This window comes from Salmo salar, chromosome ssa11, assembly GCF_905237065.1.
Source record: "Salmo salar chromosome ssa11, Ssal_v3.1, whole genome shotgun sequence".
Taxonomy (NCBI): Eukaryota; Metazoa; Chordata; class Actinopteri; order Salmoniformes; family Salmonidae; genus Salmo; species Salmo salar.
In genome coordinates, this window is record NC_059452.1 from 65838979 (window position 1) to 65856176 (window position 17198).

Below are 17198 nucleotides of genomic sequence, written 5' to 3' on the forward strand. Positions count from 1 at the left end.
TAGCCTTGGTTTCTCAAACGATTGCGTCGCCTGGTTCACCAACTACTTCTCTGACAGAGTTCAGTGTGTCAAATCGGAGGGCCTACTGTCTGGACCTCTGGCAGTCTCTATGGGGGTACCACAGGGTTCAATTCTTGGGCCAACTCTTTTCTCTGTATACATAAATGATGTCGCTCTTGCTGCTGGTGAATCTCTGATCCACCTCTACGCAGACGACACCATTCTGTACACTTCTGGCCCTTCTTTGGACACTGTGTTAACAACCCTCCAGACGAGCTTCAATGCCATTCAACTCTCCTTCCGTGGTCTCCAACTGCTCCTAAACACAAGTAAAACTAAATGCATGCTCTTCAACCGATCGCTGCCTGCACCTGCCCGCCTGTCCAGCATCACTTCTCTGGACGGTTCTAACTTAGAATTTGTGGACAACTACAAATACCTAGGTGTCTGGTTAGACTGTAAACTCTCCTTCCAGACTCACATCAATCATCTCCAATCCAAAGTGAAATCTCGAATTGGCTTCCTATTTCGCAACAAAGCATCCTTCACTCATGCTGCCAAACATACCCTCGTAAAACTGACCATCCTACCAATCCTCGACTTCGGCGATGTCATTTACAAAATAGCTTCCAATACCCTACTCAACAAGCTGGATGCAGTCTATCACAGTGCCATCCGTTTTGTCACCAAAGCCCCATATACTACCCACCACTGCGACCTGTACGCTCTCGTTGGCTGGCCTTCGCTTCATAATCGTCGCCAAACACATTGGCTCCAGGTCATCTACAAGACCCTGCTAGGTAAAGTCCCAACCTTATCTCCGCTCACTGGTCACCATAGCAGCACCCACCTGTAGCACGCGCTCCAGCAGGTATATCTCTCTGGTCACCCCTAAAGCCAACTCCTTCTTTGGTCGTCTCTCCTTCCAGTTCTCTGCTGCCAATGACTGGAACGAACTACAAAAATCTCTGAAACTGGAAACACTTATCTCCCTCACTAGCTTTAAGCACCAGTTGTCAGAGCAGCTCACAGATCACTGCACCTGTACATAGCCCATCTATAATTTAGCCCAAACTACTACCTCTTCCCCTACTGTATCTATTTATTTTATTTATTTTGCTCCTTTGCACCATATTATTTATATTTTATCTCTGAACTTTCTTCAAACTACAAATCTACCATTCCAGTGTTTTTCTTGCTATACTTTATTTACTTTGCCACCATGGCATTTTTTTGCCTTTACCTCCCTTATCTCACATCATTTGCTCACATTGTATATAATCTTATTTTTATTTTTATTTTTTTCTACTGCATCATTGATTGTATGTTGTTTTACTCCATGTGTAACTCTGTGTTTTTGTATGTTGTCGAACTGCTTTGCTTTATCTTGGCCAGGTCGCAATTGTAAATGAGAACTTGTTCTCAACTTGCCTACCTGGTTAAATAAAGGTGAAATAAAAAAAATATAAAAAAATATGATGAAGATGAAATGCACAACCACATTAGCCATTTTAGTGTGGCTGATTGCTGAGATCACATTTTTAAATATGTCTAGATTAAGATATGAATTAGCCTACCCACATTTCTAATTAACACATCTCTCTCTTCACTGTTCCGTCTTGTACAATTCACTCAACACTGCTGGCATACAGCTCCACTGGCCTCTATCTCTTCCCCTCTCCTCTCTCTATTCCTAATAGCTCTTGTACTGAAGGAGTAGTCTATAACTCAGGAATAGCAATATATTTTAGTCACTTGTTTTGAGCAATTGTTTTAACTAAGAGTATAGTAGGCTGCAGGGTTGGAAATGAACTGGAGGGAAGTTTGAATGGCGAGAAGTCGCTCTGGGCCTCGTTTCCCAGAGCCATCATAGTGCTGAGATCATCATTAGAACCATCTTATGATGTTTGGGCCCCTGAGTGGTGCAGCGGTCTAAGCCACTGCATCTCAGTGCAAGAGGTGTCACTACAGTCCCAGGTTCAAATCCAGGCTGTGTCACATCTGGCTTGGTTTGGGAGTCCAATATGGCGGTGCACAATTGGCCCATGGTCGTCTGGGATTGGCCATCATTGTAAATAATAATTTGTTCTTAACTGACTTGCCTAGTTAAATAAAATTTTAATATCTTTAGTAGCCGATCTGTTTCCCAGAGCATTTCGTTTAATGTTGCTCTTAAAAAAAGCATAATAAGCTGCCTCAATATTTGCAGCCATAGGTGGTAATAAGGTATCTATAGGTCCCTCAAACTCAACTATGGATATTGAAGCCAGTTCCACTGCGTTTTTTCATTGTTCCCCTCTAAACAGATTTACACCTGGAACCAGGGGCGGAAATCCCGGGGGACGGGGGGACACGACCCCCCCCCCCCATCCTGGGAAAAATATGATTTGTCCCCCCCAATATATCACTGAAACATAACTATGTAATTTAAATAATATTAATAATACGCAATGAAAGCAATTGTGCTGATTATAGACACTTAATAGCGCGTATTTAAGTTTCAAAAGATTGCGACCCCCCCACCCTTTGCCTCACAATGGTTTGATCCACTGCCAGTTCCTTAGTTGGCAAGGTAACAGAGGAGTCGTGTCTACTGTCTGAAAGGCACTCAATGAACGTAACTGACGTAAGGTTAATCCAGTCAATCGCGCACACACACTAGCTGAATATGCAGAGCTAGCACGCAAATATGAACTATTAAGCTAGCTAGTACCTATTCCATTTATGTGGCGTCGTCAAAGATGGAATCTTTGCTATCGTCAATTTATTCCAAGATCAGCATGCAGATGATGTAAGTTAGTGCTTCAAAGTCCCTGTGATAAGGTTAGCGATAAACTGAAGTCCAAACTGAACAGAACTACACTCTCTTCTACCATTGTCTTAAATATATTTAATGGTCTCGTTGCAAAAGCTAAATTGTCGCAAGGGAACTTTTATTTATTTATTTTATTTCACATTTATTTAACCCGGGTAGCAAAGATTATAGCAAACACCACTGAAACTGAATTGGTGCTCGCTAGCTTTGCAAATTCAGCTATTGTTGGAAGCCAGCCAATATGAAACAAACTATTAAAATTACAAAAGGTTGCAGCATATGTTGTGTAAATGGTGAACTCATACAGCTGTCAACTCTTGTCATTTTAATCCGTTTCACATTTGCTAGCTACCTTTTAGATCGAAGCCCAAATAGAATGATAGAAGATGATAGAAGCCCATCTCCTACTGTAAATAACCTACACACTGTGTGTGTGTGTAGCCAGCCAGCCAGCCAGGTAGAAAAATGGCAGAAAAATAAAAGACGGACATCAGAGTATTTTTCAGTACACCAAAACGCAAAGTAAGAACCCTAGTAGCCAAATATCTCAGACTAGTTGATAAAATGTTCATAAGAAAGAAATCAAATTCTAATGGAAATGTTTCACAATGATGTCATTAGGCAGAGCAGGCAACAGATGGCACACAGACAGCAGAGTTGGGGACAGCTATGCAGGGACAGACTGGCAGAGACAGGGAGTCTCAGGTAAGTTTGTTGAGTCTTTGTTTGGCAACATTATGAAAGGTTCTCAATTTTTTTGACTTGTAAAATAGGAACATAATTGGAAAATGCCATGGATACCCCCACTCTCAACTTAAAATGGTGACTGAACTAAGATTTGTTAAAGGAAATGGTATTGCTGTTGTGATTAGTTGTGTAGTTTTGGGTACCGGTAGTTAGGAGCACGGCAAACACCTTATTTCTTTGGTTCCTCAATATACATTTACCATATTACAATGTAGGCTATGTGTTACAGCACTACTTTTGGTGTCCCCCTCAGGAATTGCTCTTGAGAAAATGTCATGTAATTGTCCCCTCCAAAGTTGATATCAGATTTTCGCCCCTGCCTGGAACACCAGGTGGGTGCAATTAATTATCAGGTAGAACAGAAAACCACCTCATAGAGTAAGATTTGAATACCCCTGCTCTATGAGCTGATCCGTTGTCAGTATTGTGGAATAATTCGTTTTGAGTGGAGAAGGCTGATCCGAGAGTAGCGTTGCTTTTCTTTCGATCCTATCAGTATTGGCACATGGTCTAAAGACGCACTTAGCAAACGTTCTCTCTATGTGCTTGTTTGGGAAACACTCTTAAAAAGTTGGGTATCAATAACTATGGGAAATGAGGCCCTGGTGTATTGTGATTGGCTGGTGGTGATACATTGATAGCCTAAATGGCTGAACTGATGCATTGCAAATGTACAGGACAGACTGAGGTGAATTAATGAATTAATTAATTCACACAACTCCTGCTGTAGATACTGGTTTGTCCTATTTCGTGTGTCGTAGCAAGTGTGACCGTGCATGGTGCATGATGTCAACATATCCATCTGTGCAACAGATATGAACTGTCATTCAAAATGCCTATATTGACATGTAACCGTTCCACTACGCATTATGATGAGAAATAAATAATGCATAGATAATATCTACAAGATTTCTAACGAAATGCCCATATTTAAACTATCGAAATGTCTGATAAATGCAATTCAAAATGACAACGAAAAGAGTCCTATCACAACGGAATTCTATCTTGATAAAACCAACACATCAAATAAATATTGTCCATAAACAACACATTTAGGCAGCTTTATGAAACGAAATGTGAACCTATCTAAATGACAGGTTTTGCTGACAGAAAACAAAAAATAGGCTAGTGACCTAACAGCTAGAATTGTTTACAATTTAGCACATCTCTGGTGAGCACATCAGATAAAAGTAATATTGTTTAGGAAAGAGATACGCTACGGTGTAAACTGAGCTAACAGCAGCTACATTCTTAGAGTTATTGTATAGCCTCCCTTTGCTGAAAAAGACGAAGGATTCGTTTTCAGATGCATCACACACAATACAGAATTATTTGATTGAAGCGGTCAGTGATATAAGGACAGACGAATGGACTTAATTTAAAAGTTATAAGGTCGGCCAAAATGCATTTTTTTGCATGCTGTTTATTAGCCTGGAAAATGAAAAACACAAGCTGAAGGCAATTCTAGTAGAAATGTTTTAATTTACGGTCGCATATTTTACACTTACCTGTCACCCCTTATGGAAAAACACATGATTTCACATGTGCCCTTTCCACGTTTTGAATATGTGAAATCATTTGAAACATGTGTTTGGAACACTTCACATGTGATGATATTTTAAATAAAGTTTCACAAGTGAATTTTCACATGTGATCACAAACTTTCACATGTGAATTCAAATTTTCACATGAGATTTCACAAGTAATGCCCTGTGAACAAAAATGTGTTATTATGACATGCACACAGGGCTTTTAACACACAATATTTGACACACCTGACCACATTGTATATTTATACAGTAATTACTTTTTAATTATTATTTAACATGGCCTTGCCTGGGATTTGAACTCACAACCTCTTGTTTCACAGCATTCCAATCGTCCTGCTATGCCACCATGTCTGTGTCTCTAACTGATTTCACCTGTATTCTTACACTTTGGACTTCAAAGTAGATCTCAGGTTTGTTAAAAATACACAGAAGAAAATCGATTATATGTATCAAAGTGATTCAGGAGTAACATAAAATAGAATAATATGCCCCACCAACATTAGACAACAATACAGAAAACCCTCAAATTGCTGAAATAAGTCAATTAAATCCATGATGAGGGAATAGTCAGAATAACTGAGAGCAAAAGAGCACTGCACTGCTACTTTCGTTATGTGCAGAGAGGTATTATATACTGAACAAAAATGTTTTCAATGCAACAATATCAACGATTTTACAGTTCATATAACGAAATCAGTCAACTGAAATAAATTCATTAGGCCTTAATCTATGGATTTCACATGACTGAGCAGGGGCACAGCCATGGGTGGGCCCGGGAGGGCACAGGTCTCAAACGATCCCGCAGGTGAAGAAGCCAGGTGTGGAGGACCTGGGCTGTAGTGGTTACACGTGGTCTGCGGTTGTGAGGCCAGTTGCATGTACTGTCAAATTCTCTAAAACGATGTTGGAGGCGACTTATGGTAGAGAAATTAACATTCAATTCTCTGGCAACAGGTATGGTGGTCATTCCTGCAGTTAGCATGCCAATTGCACTCTCCTTCAAAACTTGAGACATCTGTGGCATTGTGTTGTGTGACAAAACTTTTTTTTAAATTAATTTAACCTTTATTTAACCAGGAAGGGCTCATTGAGATTTAAAATCTCTTTTTCAAGAGCGTCCTGGCCAAGATAGGCAGCACCAAGTCACTACAAAAATTACAGACAAACAACATGAAAAACTACAAGTAATCTAGTAAAAACCATAGAATTCACAAGAGTATAACAAAATCAAAAACAACAAATTAAAAACATTGACAGGTCAGGGAATCAGTCTCAAGATCATTCATCAGTGATTTAAAAATACCAATCGGGACAAGTTCTTCCAGTTTAAAAGTATTTTGTAAGGCGTTCCAAGACGATGGCGCAGAGTACATAAAAGCCCCTTTACCAAATTCAGTTCAGACATTTGGAACAGTTAGCAGGATAAAGTCCAGCGAACGAAGAGTGTACCCACCACATTTCTGAACAATAAAAATGGGCAAACAAAAAGGTAGTAAACCCAAAATGGCTTTGTAAATAAAAGTATAGCTGTGACTGAGCATAAGAGTGACTAGAGAAGGCCAGCCAACCCCGGTATACAAGGTGCAGTGGTGCGTAAGGGTTTTGCAGTTTAAAATAAATCTCAAAGTGCCATGGTAAAGGGTGTCAATTGATCTCAAACACTGAGCGGAAGCATTCATATATAAAATATCCCCATAGTCTAGTAAAGGCGTAAATGTAGCTGATACTAGCCTCCTTCTGGCTTCAAAAGAAAAACAGGCCTTATTCCTAAAATAAAATCCCAATTTCAGCTTCAATTTTTTTGTAAGTTGTTGAATATGCAATTTAAAAGAGAGGCCGTCATCAATTAAAATGTCAAGATATTTATATGAGGTTCAAAAACAATATTAATAGTTTACATTTGATAAATAGTGTTTTGTTGTTACATTTAACTGCTGAAAGTGCTGTTTTCAAAGGTCATTTCCTTAGTAGGTGACGTCAGAGGTCAGCATGTGGGAGAAGTTGGACCTCAGGGATGATAGACGCGTTTTCCACTAGTAATTACCAGTTGGGGGGCCATTCAAGTGGATTTTTCCCTGTCATATATGTTACATTTCCACTTCCCACTTGGTTTTCGAATGTCAGCATAAGGAACAATCATTACTGCACTTTGAAATGTATGTGTGGCCAATGTGCTGTCGGGGCTCATTAACATATTTGGGGGCATGGTCTAAAGCACTCACAGGCGGCCCAGTCCTCGAGCAGCAGTCCCTCCCAGCTGCAGTTAGAGCAGGAGATGTTCACCCCTCCGCGTCCAGACTGCAAAGGAATTGCGCATGCGGGATACCGCCGCTGGCTGATCCCACCCTGGCTTACATTCAGGGTGGGATGTAAATGTAAAATGTTCATTGCCTAAAATAAATCACTGCACAAAAATAAATCACTGCATTTGACTCACACAGTCTCAGTCACTTACTCACCTTGTCCACTGTGTGTGTGCCTCTCTGTGACATAAGCTAAACATCTAGCTGGCTAGCTCATCATGTCTCAGTCTAAACTGTACACTCAGAAATACAGAAAGGAGTGGGAATCAAACCCTGAATTCAAAGGCTGGTTGAAGCCGTTTACTGGAGATGATACACGGGCGTACTGCCTGTATTGTAAGAATGATTTCTACGCCAAACTTAGTGATGTAAAAAAACACATGACAACTCAAAAACATACTCAAAAGGCAAAGCCTTATAACAGTTCCACCCAAAACAAGCTGCCATTTATGGTTAAAAAAATGTACTCTGCAAAAAAGGCTGAGGCCACCATTGCATTAGCTATCGCTGAACACTGTTCCATTCTGGCATGTGATCACATTGGAGAAGCATGTAGAGCTGCTTTCTCAGACTCCACTGCTGCTACCCACTTCAAAATGCACAGGACAAAGTGCACAGAAATGATTAATGTTGTTCTAGCACCATACTTCCTGAAAAAGTTGGTCGCAGATGTGGGTGACCAGCGTTTCAGCCTCCTCCTCGATGAGTCCACGGATGTAAGTGTTTCTTAGTACCTGGGGGTTGTGATAAGGTACTTTAGTGACACTAAGCAGACAATTGTATCAACATTTCTGGGGCATGTTGAGTTGGAGGGTGGAGATGCCAAATCTATAGCCCGTGCTGTTGTGGCTTTCCTCGAGAAGTGTTGTCTTAAAAAAGAGAAACTCCTGGGAATAGGAACTGACAATGCCTCTGTTATGGCGGGAATTAACAATGGGGTCCATAAAGTGCTGAAGGAGGAGTATGGCCTCAAATATCTGGTTCTTATTTGCTATGTGTGCCACTCTCTGCAGCTTGCTGTAAGTCATGTTTCCAATGACACCATCCCTCGTAGTGTGGAGTACTTGGTATGAGAGACTTATAACTGGTTTTCAATGTCTCCAAAGCGCAGGGAGGCCTACAAGGCCATATATGAGACCATCAACTGTGGGGAGAAACCTTTACAGATAACCAAGGTGTGTGCCACACGTTGGCTCTCCATTGAACCTGCTGTTTCACGCATTTTGGACCAGTCGGAGGAGCTTAGTGTCACGCCCTGACCTGAGAGAGTCGTTTTTCTCTGTTTGGTTAGGTCAGGGTGTGACATGGGGTGGGCGTTCTATGTGTTGTATGTCTATGTTGTTTTTGTATTTCTTTGTTTTGGGCCGAGTATGGTTCCTAATCAGAAGCAGCTGTCTATCGTTGTCTCTGATTAGGAATCATACTTAGGCAGTCTGTTCCCCACCTGTGTTTGTGGGTTATTGTTATTTCTGTGTGTGTACGGCACAGTGCGTTATGTTTCTTGCTGCGTACCTGTTTTGGTTTCGGTTTCCTTTAATAAAGATGTGGAATTACCGGCACGCTACACCTTGGCTCCTTTATGACAGGGAATTTGAAGATTCAGAACGTGACACTTAGGCTGCATTTCGCAGTCACCAAGTCCAGTGAACACTGCTACATGGCTGAGGTTTTATACTCCATGTACAGTGATCCTCAAAACATATTGTATCTGACTTTTTTGAAGTCAGTGCTGGGCGAGGTACAGTTGGCCATCAAGGCTTTTAAGGGAGAGCAAGTAGATCCTCTTAAGCTACTTGACAGCTTGGTTAGCCTGATCAGGTCTGTGAGCAGCAGGGTGCAGAATCCACTGGCAAATGCTTATGTACACAAAGGGCCAATAGATGGACTTCTGGAGTGAGATTTGGAAGTTCAGGGACGCAGCTGATATCAACCCGTTTCAAGAACTTGCCATGGCTGCTGTGTCTGTGTTGTCCTTGCCACACTCGAATGCTGAAGTCGAGAGAGTATTCAGCCAGATGAGTGTGGTAAAAAGCAAACTTAGAAATGTGATGTCCTTGCAGACCCTTAACTCCATCCTGTACATTCGATATGGACTGAAGCTGTCTGGTGAGGCTTGCTATGAGCACCAGCTGCCTGATAATGTTTTGCAGCTTTTTGGCACATCAGCTGCTTACTCATTAAAGTCAGCTCCCTCATTTGCTGAACCTGACATAGAGAGCCTTGACCAAAATGAGATTACCCACTCTTTCTGTGAGCCAGCACAGGCTGTGTGTGTGTGTGTGGAGGGGGGTCTGGAAAAAAAACAAACAATTAACCTGATTTAGGGCCAGACTAGTTACCATAATTTTCTCACATTGCCATTGACAGTTTTTTCTATTGTCTCTTTTTGGTCCATTTAGATTGTTAATGTAGATTGTATACAAAAAATATGTTAAAAATGTTATGGTTAAAAATGTTCATGTTTTACTGTGACTAAACCAGAGTGTCTCTTTTGGGTCACTTTTGCCGGTCCCAAGCCCGGATAAAGGAGGAGGGTTGGAATTGTGACATTGAAAAAAACAAGAATCGACAGAAGAAAGTTCATTTGTAGTTCTAAACATATTTAGGGTGTTTTTTTACTCACTTTTTGTCTCTCCCATGACGTTATTTCTCTCCTACAGCGTTCATCACAATTACATAAACATGGCCAATTATGCAGATTAGGTGATGACGTCATTTAGCAACTTCTAGCGACTTTTAGGACAGACAATAGCTACTTTCCTTACTGATGAGTTGGCAACACTGATTGGAAGAACTGTCCACATTTACTTTTTGTCAGCCAACAAGATGAGTAGGCCTAATAAACAGCAAAAGCACTAGCCTATGTCAATCTACTATCCCCCATAGTACAAAAGTTGACCTATTCTATTCTGTGCGAGAAATACATTTTATAAACAAAGTCTGGGACAGTTGTGGGATGCCATAGATCCCAAATGAATACAACCACTAGCATCAAAAAAATGTTTTTTTTTTATGCAATGTGGCTGACGCAACAGATCAGAACGTTTAACTTTATCTGTTGAGAAACTATTAGGCTGTTTCTTCATATTATAAGCGTAGCAATGCACACATGGCAGTAGGCTGTAAGCACAAATGTTCCATTAGCGGTAAAACACCATTATCAAAAGGGAGAATGTTCCATTAGCGGAAAAACAACATTATCAAATGTGAGCGCAAATGCGATTACGCATGTAATGCTTTTATTATGAAGGTGCATTTTTATGGTGGAAATTTTCTTCCCCAAACTTGAAACTCACGCATTGCTTATTTATGCCAGTTACTCTCTGCACCCCTTGCAAAACAAATTATTGTGCTTAATTTTAAGAAGTTATTTGGCCATTTTAGTTGTGTTGCAAACCTTATCAAAACATATAGGCCTATGGGCTAGGCTACATGAGGTGTGCGACTATGATTCAAAAAAGTTGCCTTACGCTGGGCATCATTCACAAGTGATAATATTTAATTCTCAAGTGATAGGCTACTATTGTCACCCATCAAACTATTCTTGATTTAATCTTGACTAAATAACATCTGAGTGAAATTTGTTATGATTTAGATCGGACCGTTATCATGCACCTGTCTCGAAACAGGGACAGCGGGAAAAAATACATGTCATCTATGCACTTCAAATCAAATCAAATTTTATTGGTCACATACACATGGTTAGAAGATGTTAATGCGAGTGTAGCGAAATGGAGGACACTTTTCCCGTGGTTCATTTTCATGCCAGCCAGGTATACTCCTGTTGTAAAGATAACTAATGTGCTTAATATTAGGAAAGTTGAGAAAGAAATATAGTAGGCCTAGCCTAGAGAAAGCTGATGGGGTCCTCCTCTTTTTAATAGAGGCCATCACTCTGTTTTCTCGCACAATTGCATAGCCTATAGAAATGTTGTGCAACATGAGCTCATGGGCTCTCATGAAGTGTTTGATTAGATTTTTGATTACATTTAAATTGATGTCAGAGTGATTAGAGGGACAATAGAGCGCTGAATACCAGGCAGTTAGCAAGTTTAGTAGGCTACTAATGACCATCAGCAGCATCAGAGTTTGGAGTAGCCTAATTACTGTGACTAAACGGTCACGTGGAATTTGACCGCCTTCATACTCGTCAGTGTGTGGTGTGGCGGTAATATGGTCACCGCAACAGTCCTGGTTGAGCACCACTTTTGACATAGTCAGTTCTGCAGTTCTGCATAACAGACAGTGTCAAAGGAGGTGCTTTACTTGAATTGGCATGACCATCAAACACTTAAACTGATACAACACCTTCACTGAGGGTTGGCACAAATACACATATAGTGAGTTGACCACGAGGTTGTTCATATTCTCGAAGAATTAATGTGTACTCTACGTCAAGTGTCCTTGAGTACTTTTAGTTTCACATTGATGTTCCTTTGAGGGTGATAATTTGACAATTATTTACTTGATTTTGAGCAGCTTTTAGCAAAGTGCAGAAATGCATTCTTGCCAAAAAGTTTTAAGTATTTTTTTTATTAGGATACCCAGTAGCTGTTGCGACAGCCACAAATCCAAATCCCTATCGCCGTCCATGGCTTTTTTAGGAAAGGTCTGATTTTAGCTAGCCGATTTTAGCCACCGAAAGACAACGACACAACGAGATGCAACAATTCAGGTTTTCTGTAAATTACTTTTGGCTTCTAACGTGATGTGATTGCTGTGATGCCAAATCCAAACTGGCTTCCCCTGACCCTTTTTTTTTGGTGCGCCAGGACCATTCACAGTTGAGCTCGCTCAGTTTAACTCACAACTGATTGGCTATTATTTGATCATTTTTGTATAAAGGGAGGCCAAATGCTTGCAACAATGTCATACTCTTTTTGACCAGCCAGCATAGATGGGCTACATGTACAGAGTCAGAGGGGCAACATGTTTTGTTTGCTTGGATGCTTTCTCCGGTGAGAAATAAATCATACAAAAATTTATGACATTTATGAAACAGAGAGTCTTTTTTTCTTGGTAATTTTTTGGGGAAGCCTGAAATAAGACATCACATGTATTTTACCTCAAGTGAATGGGCTATTTTCTGGAATGTTTTTTCAGTCGCAAGATATCCCTAATGGAATAAATGTGTTGTTCAAATCTATTGAAGGGGTGAAAGTGTGCCTCTGACTTGATCTACCAGAACAACGGTGTGTGTGTGTGTGTGCGTGCGTGCGTGCGTGCGTTGGGGACTAAATTGAGCCTAACTTAGCAACCAAGTCATCTAATGTGTTACTGAGTGCCTAAGAAATCGCCTTGGGTTAAGTGGTTAGGAGACTTTCTGTATCTTACAAGTTAGGCTGCTATTTTGCTGTAGCAGGCAGACTGCGTGTTGCGCTGGTTTTTACCCAACGCTCAGCTTGTTACCCACTTCCCGATGACATGTCTTGCGTGATGCCTGTGCTTTTAAATCCCCTGCACTTACCATGCTACACTGATTGTTCAACAATTGCAATATGGGGCTGATGGTGATAAGTTATGTATAACAGTGCGATTGGAGATGCGATCATGTGAAATTATATTTGACAAGGTGGATTGCAGCTCGTGTTCCATGGTCTGTGCGTGCAGGAAGGCACCTCCCTTTCTTCTTCTACTTCTTCTCCCTCCCTCTCTTTCTCTCCCCTCCTCTGTCTTCCCAGCTAGCACACTTGATTCCTTGGAAGTTGTGGGAACTTATGTTTTTGGTTTCACATTGGTTGTGAGAACGAAGCCATGCGTTTCCTGACCGGTAAAACAGAACGTTTAACAGACATTCTGAGAACAGAAGTTGTGAGGACAGACGGTTGGAGACGAGAATCAAGTACAGGGAGTGAACATTTAATGAATAAACAGACATGAAACAGGACAGGACAACATCTGGACATGAAAACATAATTTTAATGGACAAAAAATGTGCTTTTCTTTCAAAAACAAGGATTTCTAAGTGACCCCAAACTTTTGAACGGTAGTGTATATGTTTTTAAATAACATTCTTAGAACGTTCTCTGAATATTACTAAGGCTTTCCATTGGCTTTTATGGAATGTATTCTTTATGTTCTCAGAACAATTTGAGAACACGACTTTAAATAGAACCACAAGGAAAGCTGTAGGAAACGTTATACTGAAGTACTGAAATTCCCACAGAAGAACATTGGTTCTTAACGTTCTCTGAACTATTTGAGAACATGCCCAATGTCAAACCAGTTGGAGAACGTTCCTAGAACATTACCAAATTGAAATTCAATGTAACCATGTTTAAACTTTTAGGAAACGTTTTGTTAAAGTAATGAAATACCAAGAAAATTGTTTTTTTTTTGCCAAGTTCCTTAAATGTCCTGAGAATGTTTCATAGCCAAGCAACTGTCTTGCACCATTCCCAGAAAGTTGTGGGAAGGTTGTATGCAAAATAACCATAGGACAAGAACGGGCTTACCAAGCTCTAATAAATATATGGTTCTCAGAATGTTATGTGCTAGCTGGGTTAGACCTCGAACACTCCTGTGTGTTCAAACACATCTCTCGTCTCTCGAACTCTCCATGCGTTGTAGTTCTCCTTTGGGTAATGAGATGTGTAACAACTGACTCAAATATTGATACCAAACCTGTTGATTGGGTTTGCGTTTATCTCTGTCAATGAAATATGAGTTGTAGTCCGAATAGATGAACTGTGTGGTTAAGACATCAACTTCCACAACAAGCACAGCAGCAGCTATGTGAGGTCATGAACTTAAAGTAAACAAGTTGTGATCAAGCGTCATGAAGCTCCAATATAGCCTACTGTATCTGCATGTTGTTATTATTGTTTGGCCGGGTGTAACAAATCCTGTGTGATTAGGAGTAATTAGTAATTAATTCAGATCACTGAATCTGCCCAAATAGGCCGGTACTATGCACAGTGAAAAAAATCTTTACAATATGAAAATGTTGAGTCATGAATGGTCAGGAGGCACCCTTTCTGTCTGCTCTGCACATGTCCATCCTCACCTGACACGGTTCTGAGGGCTTAAACATGTGAACGGACACAGGAACCAACCACCATGTGGGAAAACAAACCCTTGAGAAACAAAAGCCCTGTGTATATTAATTGTCATCACCTTGCCTTCTGATAGGCTTGATGGAAATTTCCATCTGATCGTTTCATATCTGCAGGAGTGACTATGGGGTAGGGGCAAGCTGGGGGCTAGTGGTGGAAATGTTGAAATTCAGACAGTTTATCAATACCCACAGTGACAGGAGGCATGGCTCCAACTAAAAGCACAAAACACAGGAGCAACCAGAGCACTCCTTAGTGAGGTGACAGACTGGACTGGAGTTCGCCACTTCTGGAAGGGCATGACGGGCCAGCAGCCTCGGTCTCAGCCGACAACACCGGCAGAGGAGACACGGCAGTAACTGCCGCTAATGTTACCGGCACCTTTGACGATCTCTCTCTGAAGGTGGTACCTAGCTCTATCGGATCCATCCCTCCTTTGAGCCAGTTAGACAGCCACGTGTCGGTCTCAGACGGGGAAAAGAGGGTAGCCACCTTCCTGTTCTCTGGGATATTCCTGGATCTGGTGGGCATGACGTTCATAGTCATGGGCTGGCTTAAGTACGACGTCAGCCGCAGCTTCGACTGGACCCAGCTGCTCGACCCCATCCTGCTGTCTGTAGGAGGCACCTTCATCCTCATCAGCGTCTGTATGTTCAGGATGCTCTCCTGCCAGGTGTGTAAGTCGAAGGACCATGACGAAGAGTTTTCCGAGTCACTGGCGATCCCAGGGTCCTGCCAATCAATTGTGTTCAACGGGATCAATCAGCCAATAATGTTTTACAGAGCCTCGGTAGTGCAGTATATCCAAGCTCCATATGAATTTGTTACACAGGAAGTGAATCCATCCAATGGGTTTCAGCCCAATGGTGGCTCAGCCAATGGGGTTCCCAGAACCTTGCCACCTCAATACTTCACCGTGTGCCCATTGGGTAACCCAGCGTTTATAGGAGACAACAAAAGCCCTCCAAACAACGGGTCAGACTGCAGACAAGATGGCAGACATAGCAGGTAGGAACATATGAATGAATGTATAGACCAGGTGAGACCTGGGTTCAAATAGTATTTGTTTTCGTTTCAATACTTTGAGCGTTTGATTGAGAATGTCTAAAGTGCCAGTTGAGCGGGGTTTGTTGGCACGTATGAGACTATTCCATTGGTTCCATTGCACCAGGAAAGCGCAATCAAGCACGTTGTTTGGAGGGTTTGTCTGTCATAGTATAACTCTCAACCTACAAGACAGCAACAGGTACTCAGGTGGATGGTAATACATGGCTAACAAGTTAATGTTTGTTAGGGATGATAGAGAGCAATTTGGATCGCTACTGTTTAACACCATGTTCGTCACAATAGGTCTGAGGGAAACAATTTAAAGCGGAATAGTTAATTAGCCATGGTCTGTTGGCATTGGAAGACGACTGAGAGGCTAGTTTGGTTGTCACAAAATTGTCAACCAAGTGTGAACCAATTGACTTTCATCTGTTCTCTCTTTACTATGGTGTCCCTTGAGGATGGGATCCTGTAGCAATGAACTTCAGCCAATAGGGGCAGCCCCATGGATCCCATTACTCTATAGTGAATGTGTTATTATAAACCGGGTAGTTTGAGTCCTGGATATTGATTTGCTGAAAGCCGTGGTATATCAGACAATATACCATTGGTATGATGCAAAATTACTTGTTTACTGCTCTAATTACGTTGGTAACTACTTTATAACAGCAATAAGGCACCTCAGGGGTTTGTGTTATATGGCCAATCCAGGCACTCTGCATTGCGTGGTGCGTACTAACAGCCACTTAGTCGCGGTATATTGGCCATATACCACACCCCTCTGGCCTTATTTCTTAATTAGCTATGTATGGTCTAACACTCACCCTGCATAATATCAAGTCAAGTTTCCTTTATTAGCCCAGAAATTGAAAATTGGGTTTGCTACACATTAAAAGCAAATGTGAAGCAAACCCAAACTATTTCCTATAATTCTTTCATGTTTTCTATTACCTATTTTCTTTAACAGGCTAACAGTGTGGACCGAGCACCCAGATGATGGAAAAGGATCTGAAGCAGATAACAGTTCTACTGAGCCTCGTTCACCTCCCCCAGCATACAGAACCATCTACACCTCTCTAACTGTCTGACAGCTAGTAGGAGGCATCAACCTGATGCCTCCTACTACTACTACTGTAAAACAACAACGGAAATGGTTTTCCCCATAAACTGACCTGCTGCTTATTTGGAGTTCCTCGGGGCGCTTTTATCAATGATGGTTTAGTTTGAAGATATGTAGAAACTGCTTTTCCAATAGAAATCCCTTATGATGCTTGTAGGCAATGTCATGGCGAAGTTGGCTAGCTAAGCTAATGCACAGACACACGTCATTGGGTGTAACGCCCCGAACTGCGCATGTGCAGGCTGTCAAATCAAAGGCACCCTTCAATATATAGTTGTTTTTGATGAAAATGAAAGGGTATCAGGTTGTCACTTTCACAAGGTTGGAGTAATAACATTTACTTAAGATATTGGCTTGAATCTAGGTTGTTAGATTTAGAGAATATGAATAACTTAGGAAGATGTTTTCACTTCTCACATTGACTTCTCAAACCCCAAATCCCGTTTTGGTCTGCCAAGTCTACTTCGCAAGCGTTCCTGGAAGTCTCGCAATGTAGGGCCTCTGGGTTTAAAAACTCTGTGCTTTTACCAAAGCTGGTGGATAAACAAAGATAGTTCACTC

General features: G+C 41.3%; 1 protein-coding gene across 1 annotated transcript; it reads left to right on the forward strand.

Annotated features, from left to right (window-relative positions):
* Positions 1–13169: 13169 nt before the first annotated feature.
* On the forward strand, positions 13170–16605 carry tmem174 (transmembrane protein 174). The gene is made up of 3 exons (XM_014128178.1): positions 13170–13185; positions 14767–15478; positions 16485–16605. The coding sequence occupies exons 1-3, from the start codon at positions 13170–13172 to the stop codon at positions 16603–16605; spliced, it is 849 nt and encodes a 282-aa protein (XP_013983653.1).
* Positions 16606–17198: the final 593 nt, after the last annotated feature.